At 42.5% G+C, this 10,895-nt stretch overlaps 1 protein-coding gene across 3 annotated transcripts in view; it reads right to left on the reverse strand.

The window, feature by feature from the left end:
• The window catches only part of cntnap2b (contactin associated protein 2b), a 47,196-nt gene extending 36,545 nt beyond the window's left edge, over window positions 1-10,651 (reverse strand). For 2 of the 3 annotated variants that reach the window (XR_014870490.1, XM_085139391.1), the window contains exons 1-4: window positions 10,201-10,651; window positions 2,669-2,779; window positions 1,851-2,044; window positions 202-349 (exon numbers count right to left, since the gene is read on the reverse strand). Coding sequence is in view for 2 of the 3 variants with exons in the window: in XM_085139391.1 (XP_084995517.1) it covers window positions 202-349; window positions 1,851-2,044; window positions 2,669-2,779; window positions 10,201-10,279 (532 nt within the window). In the remaining variant the exon portion in view is untranslated. Of the gene's footprint in view, window positions 1-201; window positions 350-1,850; window positions 2,045-2,668; window positions 2,780-10,196 lie in introns of all 3 variants that reach the window. The other variant, XM_085139392.1, reaches the window with a different exon arrangement.
• Between the last annotated feature and the right edge of the window lie 244 nt (window positions 10,652-10,895).

Genomic DNA, 10,895 nt, shown 5'->3' on the forward strand with positions numbered 1-10,895 from the left:
CACCAGAACATCTTTGGTCCACAGCGATGTCCATGGGTTCATGCAGTCTGACTCCTGCAAAGGATTTTCCTCCAGGTATTAAAATCCTCATTGGGTTTTAAATCCACTGCCTATCCTGTAGTGGCCACAGGTCATGTAAATCTACATCCACTCCTCCATCACATGCACGGTTTCAATCAGGCATCTTCAGCTTGCACTTACAGTACGAGCAGCCGTACAGCTCCAGGCGCACCCCGATGCGACCCGCCCTGCTGCAGTCCACTGGGATGAAACGGATGTAGCGAGCCAGGATGGCAAACTGCAGCTCATGGCGAACGACACCCTCGCTGTTTACATTCCCTTCAAACGTCTGAAACAACATTTGTTTGAAAGAGAAAATCAGATGTAAATGTAGTTTTTATTCATTAGAAAATGAATCAAATAACATTAAACCTTTTTTTTTTTTCATTGGTTAATTAGAAAAGTGAAAAACACCTTCAGGCAACTGTTGATGTGATTTGTAGGGGTGCAACGATACACAAAATTCACGGTTCGGTTCGATACTTTGGTGTCACGGTTCGATATTTTTTCGATACAAAAAAATGTTCATGCCTTTTTAATTTGTCATTTATTAAAATTATAAATATATATTTTAACTCAAAAGTACAGTTTTTAAATTTAATGTTGCTGAAACAACAAAGTAATAAAAAATAAATCTATCTGATGGAGAAATCCCTCATCTTTGGAAAAGAGAGTTTATTACAGAGAAATGTCTCTTTCCAAATAAAAGCTCTACTATACGCTTCTTCTGGGCTATATTCTCAGCAGCATATTAAACATATCAGGTCCCCATAAGGAGAATCATGTGCTAACGGCTGTCTAAATGACTCGGGTAAAGTTTGTAGCATGCGTGCTTGTTGTTTTTGTCTGCTTCCACTTGTCTTTGCACTAGGATGATGTCGGAGTAAATGTGCAGTCATATTCGTTGTGTTCCCACTAGTGCTGTCAGCGTTAATCTGAAATGACGTTAACGCCACAACACGGCAAATCTCCGTTAACGAGCTACCGCGGATCACCCCGTGTGTGGGGCTGGACGGCCAACACGTTAACGAGCTAACTGCGCTAACACACTAGTTCCCACCCATTTATTTGAGCATTGCTGGCACATCCAACATACTGTTTTACTTTAGTCCATGACGCGCTTACCTTCAGGGTCATACGTCACATGAAGACCAAAATAGTTCCAAACGCCAGATCTGAATGAGGGTGGGGGAGGTTCAATTTGCCATGTTGCAACGAGCTTAGCTTCTGTCTCGCTAGCTTGCGCTGCGCTCAGTGAATCTGCGTTCGACTACTCCGCCTAGGCTGCACTGTCGAGCACAGATCCACTGAGCGCTCAACACAGACAGCATCGTCAGAAGGAAAGTTGATAAAATAAATTAAAAATGTTGTATTGTTCGATACATATGCGTACCGAACCGAAAGCACTGTATCGAACGGTTCAATATCGATACGAGTATCGTTGCACCCCTAGTGATTTGGTGTTACATTTAAAAAAACAGAAATCGGAGGTTTTGTCCTGATAATAACGTGATTATTACCCATTAATCCAAAAATACTCGAGACTCTAAACGGAGCAAACACAAACACACACCTGTGAAACTGTCACTGACTCACACTGCAACATTAAACACAGGCTTATGTCACAGTGTGAGAACGAGGAGCAAAAGTAACAGTTTCAGTAATGACATCGTGCCACAGATCGAAACTTAAAATATTACAGCTGTCAGGCTTTAGTCTTCCTAAACCCTGACAGCTGTAATATTTTCACACATGATATTTGTGTCAGTCGGTCCGACTGAGTTCCTCACCCAGATGTTTCCGTCCTGTAGATAAGGTCTCCAGTTTTTCTGTGTGTCGCTGTAAAGTAGCCGATACTTTGTGGTCCAATCAGAGGTACCATAGCAACCCTGTGTTGCTATGGCAAGCACCTGCTTCTTAGAACCAAGGTCTACTTGTAGCCACGGGTAACGGTCTGTATCCAATGGCGACCACCCTCCAGAACCTAGATTTTGGGATGTTGTTTGGGAAGAGTTAAAGATGTCAGAGAACAAAGTGAGTAGATGAAGAGAAAACTAATCGTCTTCAGTGTCGGCACTACTTTATCTGGATGATTATTCTGAGGCTTTGCCCACACTGCACAAAAACACTGCATGTGTTACATGCACATGAACTCACATGCCAAATGTGGTTTTTAAAAACAGAGAAAAAACGCCCACAGATGATTTACAGCCTAAAGAATAAATATATCGATTCTCATTTATATCTAATCTCATCATCTCTTAAATTAAATGGTCACTGGTCATTATTATTTTATACTTTTAACATTTACATATGCTCTAGAAGCAGCCAGATGTTTATAGTCAGGTAAGGTAAAACTTCACAAAGTTCAACAAACATGTTGAGCTGAGCGTCCGAGCACTTTCAGCAGGAGTCTACAAACCACTTTCTTCTTTAACATGATTATTTAGTCACAATTATACAACTAACACATGTCGGCACTGTGAGCTGCAGCCTGAAGAGAAGCAACATTTAACACCAAAGCTGTAGAAATGCAGCCATGAATGAACTGTTTTAATATTAACCCAGGAATACAAACAGCATCATCCTCCATATTCCCGAGGCATACCTTGTGTCCGGCTGAGTTTGGCATAACCAGCTCCGTTTCCTCGGCTGTATAGAGACGACCCGGTGAAGGAGCTGTATGGGAGAGGAGTGGCCAAGCTGTCCTCACACCTCCCTGAAACAGAAGCCCACACATGTTTCCTTCAATGCCACCAACAGTGTGCTGCACTTCTACATCCTCACCACGTCAGCAGGTCACAATCTTACTGTGAGAACAGCAGCTGCTGAATTTAGTCCGAAGCAAAAAGACACACATACACACACACACACACACACACACACACACACACACACACACAGCTCTGAACTGTTCCTGGTGCGTGTGTGTGTGTGTGTGTGAGAGAGAGAGAAAGAGAGAGACAGGTGGTGAGCATAGTGATGAGTTTGCTCATATGCATAACAAAACCAGCCTCGCCTGCATTCAGCAGCATAAAGGAACGAGACAAACACGTCGTCAGACGACCTGAAATCAGCGTCTCCACCTGATCTTTCTGACAACAGCACGTCTGAGCTCCTGCTGCAAAACCACAACGATGATATTCCTAAAAATCCAGTTTAACTGCTTTTTTAATCACATCGAAAAATAAACAGAGTGGTGCAGAGTTGATCTAGACTCTAATTCAGTTTCCCGTGTGATGACAGCGCTGCTGAAGCTGAGCAGCCTGCTGTTCACCCGACCACTGAACAACCTCCATCCATGCTTTGTTCTTCATCATCATTTTTAATATGCAAATGCCAGAAAACTGTGAATGATTTCTGATGTTTTTTCTGTTTCTGCACTGAACTGAAGTCTAAACCAAAACCAGACAACTGTACTGGGGCCATTTCCCTTTGAATCAGCACAATTTGTCAACCGACGTCATCAAGACAAACATTTGGTTCACTTTAGATCAAATATTCTTCACCAACTTTTGACTATATCATTTTTAACCAGCTGTTGTGAAGTGATGAATATCGATGCTCCAATCATGGCTGACAAGGTCAAAGATGTTGACTCAGCTGACGTTTTTCAAATGAAAACCAAACTAAAAGTTATTTGAGCACAGACAGGAAAACCCAGCAACCTCAGCATTGACCTAAAACACCGTTTTAAAAATAACATGTAGGGAAAATTAGCAAAAAAAAGCAACAGAAAGATTTGCTGAAAGGCCGTCAGCAAATTTATTATGACATGATTATAAAGGCTGAAACACTGAGTGTTTCACTGGCTCCAGAAAAACAGATACAAACATATATTTAGGGATGCATGTACGTACAAACATATATCACCACACTGTGTTATCACCACACTGTGTTATCAACACACTGTGTTATCAACACACTGTGTTATTGTGATTCTTTACACTTTCAATACGCGGAGTTTCAGATTACGTCCTCTAAGTTAAACTGTTAGTTTTCTTGCTGCAGAATCAGAAACACTGTGACATAAATGTACATACATTACAGAGTCAAGCTGCTACTTCTGCTCTAAGTTTGTGATTAACTGGGGTAAAGTTGGCAATTACAGGCAATCAGTTTCTGATAAAACACCAATGACTGTGATAAGTCATCAACAATCACGTGTTACTGTCTGCTTAGACATAAAATCACATTTAACTATTACATCTGCACTCAGCAAATGTCCTGATTTATACAAATACCAAATAAAGTAACTTGTTACCAACCAAAATACAACCAGCTGCTAGCAAGCTGAGCGCACTCTTGTAGAGAACCAAGCGTTAAACACCTCGAGGCGACTGTTGTGATCAGCTGTAGGGGTGGGCGATATAAACGATATAAATTTGGCCAACGATAGAGATTTTGACTATATCGCTCTATCGCGATAGCGCATGTTGATGATGTCATCAAGCTGCGCCTGTTTTGGTTGAAAGCATCGTAGCGGCTACAACCATTATCATCTGCAAATTATGGCGACAGTCACAGCAAAGAGATGAAGCACTTTTGAAATATGGGGAAAGCCAAAAACTGTGTTTCCTCCACTTCCGTAACATTGATTCATTAATGTTGAATTCTCTCACAGCTGTTCTGTTCCCATGTTGTTGCAGTATATTAATAACTAACCTCGTATTGTGGATGAATGATCTCAGTTGTTCTCCTGACTGAAGTTTGGCCCGTGTATAGCATCCTGCTATGCGATTGCATTTGTCCCTGACCACCAGAATCCCTCACCTTAACTTTTATCGAGTGGAAAAAAGTTGGCGTTTATCCTCCAGCTTTACTGTGCTAATGTTATGCTAACATAGCTGTGTCGCTAGCAATCACGTAGCACAACATTATATACCAGGTAGTCCGACTTCAGTAACCCTGCAAACGCCACTGCTGTTTAGTTTTCTGTCTTCATTTATGTTGGAAGTGGTAGCAGAGCTGTACGTTTGAATTAGTTTCAAAAATCTCTGTCAGAACATGGTATGAAATGTTTAGGTGGAAGCTAGCGAGCTAACTTCCTGTTAACTTCTAACTCCGTTAAATTTAATAAATTCTGTTTTCATGGATGTTAAACTTAATTGTTACACCTGGTAAAGCAGCAACGCTGATGATTTTATTAAAGATGAAAGAATTTAGACCGTTTTTAACTCTCAGTGTTTGTTTGACTTTGGGACCTGAAGCAGACGGAGTTTTGGACCCAGATTACTCCGTGAAGCTCCTCACTTCGGCAGCCGTAATGCTCTGACAATCCATCAAGCAGTGCGGCTTACCAAAGTTGTACCAAAACATTTTTAACAGATTTCTGCCAAAATCGGTTCGAGGTCAGTAAGCACAACCAGAATTCATACATAAGGCACACTCTCAATTTTTGAGAAAATTAAAGGATTTTAAGTGCGGAAAATACGTTATACAGAAGAAAAGAATATATCGCGATATATATCGTTACCACACATGCTTCAAATTATATCGCGATATGAAATGTATAGGTTTCAGGGTTTTTATCAGTTTTCAGCGTTATTTTGTTATCGTTTTTATCATTTACTCGGTTTTCCTGGGTCTTTTCACGTGTGTTATGAATAAATTCTCTTTTTTTCGGTACCGGTACTAGTTTTATTTTGTTGTATTTATCCGCGACACCTTAAAGGCCGGTCCGTGAAAATATTGTCGGGCATAAACCGGTCCGTGGCACAAAAAAGGTTGGAGACCACTGCTCTTAATTGTTGTGACGCGTGTTCGAAATGCAGAGAGGTGCGCTCGATTCGCCACACGGAGCAGCGCGAGAGTAAAGCACGAGGGAGGGGCTAATAATCGGCTCAGTCATTTTTAATGATCGTTGAAAGCCCAGATCGTAATCGAGATTAAAATTCGATTAATTGAGCAGCCCTAGAAGAAAGCATTAACATATCTTAAAAACCACCTCACTAATAGAGAACATTTAAAATTGTGCAGAGGCTGGGTCGTCGTGTTTTTTATTCGTCATTCTCATCCAAAGCTAGAGGTGTGGCTTATTAATAAAAAACCATAGACATGGCAGGTTCATTTTGATAGACTGTGGACATGAACAGAATAGTACTGGTATCCTTGTATGGCCCAAATTTAGATGACCCACAAATTTTTAATAGTTTAATACAGCAGGCAAAGTCCAAAGTGTTTGGGCGGTGATTACAACCTAGTTTTGAACCCGTCAATGGATCGCTCCATGGAAAACTAGTTTGCTATATCTCCAACCCGGGGCCTGACAGAATTGGGCCTAAGTGATGTTGAGCAGCGAATATTCATTTTATTCAACTGTTCCTGATACTTACTGAAGAACGGACCTGTCTTTGGCCTCACAGACACTCCTCTACTATTTCAGATCACAGTCCTATAAAAATGGAATTGAAGCTTTACCAACCTGAGCCTGTTTCTCCTCCTTCTGGGTGGAGATTTAGAGGATATTTGCTACAAGACCTCAAAATTATTACTTGTATGAATACTAAACCGGGCGTGTACCCAGAGGTAAACCTAAACACCTCCTCACATAAACATATGAGAGGCACTTAAAGCTTATATGAGAGCTCACATTATTTCACATGTCTCATATAAAAACAAACATAAACATGAACAGCCATGTGCTTTGGAGTTCCAGGTTTACTGGAACGCTGTGATCTCAATGACCTCGGAGCTGTGTGGATTTCAGTTGTGGATACTTGGAGATGTTGCGTCTCTAACGCTACACCCTAGTCGGAGACACTTTGTGTTGCTTACATCGACTGCAGCAAAAAAGTGTGTACTTAAAAACTGGAAATCAACAGAGCCTCCAAACCAGGAACACTGGATAAACGAGCTGTCATCATACTGCACGCCCCAAAAATCCTCCATTCAGTCCGGAGGAAATGAACAGAGTTTGAGTGGACGTGGATCCTAGGGGTGGGCGATATAAACGATATACGATAGAAACGATATAAATTTGGCCAACGATAGAGATTTTGACTATATCGCTCTATCGCGATAGCGCATGTTGATGATGTCATCAAGCGGCGCCTGTTTTGGTCGAAAGCATCGCAGCGGCTACAACCATTGTCATCTGCAGATTATGGCGACAGTCACAGCAAAGAGATGAAGCACTTTTGAAATACGGGGAAAGCCAAAAACTGCGCTTCCTCCACTTCTGTAACATTGATTCATTAATGTTGAATTCTCTCACAGCTGCTCTGTTCCCATGTTGTTGCAGTATATTAATAACTAACCTCGTATTGTGGATGAATAATCTCAGTTGTTCTCCTGACTGAAGTTTGGCCCGTGTATAGCATCCTGCTATGCGATTACATTTGTCCCTGACCACCAGAATCCCTCACGTTAACGTTTATCGAGTGGAAAAAAAGTTGGTGTTCATCCTCCAGCTTCACTGTGCTAATGTTATGCTAACATAGCTGTGTCGCTAGCAATCACGTAGCACAACATTATATACCAGGTAGTCCAACTTCAGTAACCCTGCAAACGCCACTGCTGTTTAGTTTTCTGTCTTCATTTATGTTGGAAGTGGTAGCAGAGCTGTACGTTTGAATTAGTTTCAAAAATCTCTGTTAGAACATGGTATGAAATGTTTAGGTGGAAACTAGCGAGCTAACTTCCTGTTAACTTCTAACTCCGTTAAATTTAATAAATTCTGTTTTCATGGATGTTAAACTTAATTGTTACACCTGGTAAAGCAGCAACTCTGATGATTTTATTAAAGATGAAAGAATTTAGACCATTTTTAACTCTCAGTGTTCGTTTGACTTTGGGACCTGAAGCAGACGGAGTTTTGGACCCAGATTACTCCGTGAAGCTCCTCACTACAGCAGCCGTAATGCTCTGACAATCCATCAAGCAGTGCGGCTTACCAAAGTTGTACCAAAACATTTTTAACAGATTTCTGCAGCCAAAATCGGTTCGAGGTCAGTAAGCACAACCAGAATTCATACATAAGGCACACTCTCGATTTTTGAGAAAATTAAAGGATTTTAAGTGTGGAAAATACGTTATACAGAAGAAAAGAATATATCGTGATATATATCGTTACCGCACATGCGTCAAATTATATCGCGATATGAATTTTAGGCCATATTGCCCAGCCCTAGTGGATCCCTTTCTGAATTTTCTAACACGACTGGACTTGAGGGACTGGTCAGTACTACTCTTCACTGGTTTGTCTACAGCACAGGTGTCGAACTCCAGGCCTCAAGGGCCGCTGTCCTGCTGTTTTCCAACTAACCTGCCCTTGAATATTGGCAAAGCACACCTGATCCAGGTAATCAGCAGCCGGTGGGGCAGGGACATCTCAACAACAAGCAGGATGCTGGCGCTCGAGGAGTTTGACACCCCGGGTCTACGCTTTTACTTATTTATTTTATTCTATTTTGTGTCTGTGCCTTATTTATTATCTTTTTAAAACAAAAACAGAACGTCCTGCTGTAAAGCATACTGGATGCATCCTTTGTTATTGTATGTACTTAATAAAAAACACACAGTAAAGGCAGTAAATGTATGACAGGGCCTAGAAAGCGGGAACGTCACAATACCAGAAAATTAGTAGTGGGAACAGTCCCAGTACAATTATGGGATTCCCATTTTGATAGCAAATTAAAATGACTGTCCCAGGTACGTAACCACAGTCGTCTTTAAAATCAGTGACACGGTGGTGATAGAGCACGAGTGGACACAGCCTGATGTTAGCGTGGCTGCTGTAGCCTGTTAATGTTACTGTAAAGCAGCAGTTATGTTAGCTTAAGCGTTTCTACAACATTAGCCATGAAACCTGTAATTCTTTGAACAGATGCCAGACTTTCAGGTGCTCTGCTAAACTGGAAGCATTTCCTCTCCCAGTATAAAAAGCATGATAGCACTGGTTGCATATTATCCGTTGTTAACCTTTGCTCACTGACTTTGAATGCAACAAACTTTCATACCCAGCTCTGCCCTTCTCATCACTGAACTGGAGCAGAGCTGCCTAGCTGTAGTTTTCAGTGCTGGGTCCTTATTCTTCTTCGTCACCACCAGCTGTATGCATGTGCTGCCCCCTGCAGGTCCAGCAGAACTGGAGCCTCGGTAAATATGCTGCTCACAGTACCTTATACTAAATTATCCATCCGTTCATTTCTGCCATGTATCCACTTCAGAGTAACTTTCGTCATGTTATCAGAATTTCTGAGTCAAAATCAACACGGGTTCTGGTGACAGCCCAGTAAAAGATCACAGTTCTGTCTATTCAGTTACTCTTATTGGCTCCTTATTAAATCCAGAGTCAAATTTTAAAAAGCTCTGATGCCCATAATGTTTGGGTTGGGTCTGCTACTGGTCTCAAGTGTAGATACATGGGAAGGTTGTATGAGGAAGAGTGGCTGAAAAACCTGTGCCAAACCAAACATTCGACTGATTACGTCACATGAATACTTTAACCAGATTAATAAGATTGTCCATGTTTCCAGAACAAGTCAAAAACACTCAAAAGTCAAAAAGCCAGTGGATCATGTTGGCATTTAGAGTTTTCTCAACTTTTTCTTTATTGTCCTGTGTGCATTCATGATGCCTTTCTTCCCCCTCCATATGTCCCTAAAACATGTGATTAGTTCTACCTGCTTTACACTGTGTGGTCTTTGGGGGTCTCCCGATGCTCCTCTTTTCCCTTTCCCATCACTGCCCAGCCAGTCAGCGGCTGCAGCAGATGGCTGCCCTCCCTCAGCCTCATTTGTTGGACATCTCTTCCTGTTAAAGGGCTGCTGGGCTCTTACCTTGTGCATCAGCAGCTCCATAAACAGCTGCTGTGATCTAAATAAATACGCTACACTGAGACTCCTGCTATTTTTAGCTCCATCTGTGGAGCATGCATGGATGTATTACACAGTCAGAGATGGTGTGTATTTGTCACGCTATTATTCTGTGTTGCTGAGATTCTGTCTAGAAGTCCACGGTGGACCGAGACACGAGTGTCTCCACGCAGAGCTGCTATTTCTACTGAAGCCCAGTCTGTTACACGTTAGACAGAAATATTGGCACGAGCGTAATTTTCATATGAATGAATGTTTCCAAATTAACCTCGGTTGCTACGGCGGTGTGCGTGCGTGCGTGCGCGCGCGACAGCCTACTTACGGGATGCTGAGGATGCAGCGCTGGAGTTGCTGATGATGTTACAAAAGAGCAGCAGCAACAAAGCGCTGCGATGAAACATGTTATCCGCGCGCTGAACGACACGAGCACAGACAACAAAGCAGGTGCAGGCGGGATCCCGCGTTCCCTCCGCCGGGCTGTCTGTTGTTCCAGCGACACACAGCCGAGACGCGGTTTTCCTTTATTAGCAGCCAGGAGCAATGGTTGTCCGCCCACTGCGTCGTGTACGTCTTTGCTTTCTCTCCTGTCCCATCAATCTGCCCAGCGGCACCCCAGCTGACTTCAAACGACACCCTCCGGTACCGGCCTGTGAGCGGGACGCGACTGTGCTGCGGGCCGGGCCTCGAGCTCCAGGTGCGCGGTCAGACGGTGCGATGGAGGAGCAATCAATACACCGCAGGAGCAATCGATACACCCCCACTCTCCACAATACTTGGTACGGTCTGATATGTACAACAATACAGGGTTCTTTGAAAGGAGGGGGGACAGAGGGGTGACAGAAGGGTCCGCACGCGTCCCGGAGGGAAAACACGAGAGAGGGGACACAAAGCACAGAAAGGCCTGGAACAAAATATCCTCTTCAGTTTATTTTTAACATAAAAACATGGAAATTAGCCCCCACGACAGACTCACAGCACAAATTCAGACTAAAAGATACATTAAACACACAAAAACAA

Source organism: Neolamprologus multifasciatus, chromosome 18, assembly GCF_963576455.1.
Source record: "Neolamprologus multifasciatus chromosome 18, fNeoMul1.2, whole genome shotgun sequence".
Lineage (NCBI taxonomy): Eukaryota > Metazoa > Chordata > Actinopteri > Cichliformes > Cichlidae > Neolamprologus > Neolamprologus multifasciatus.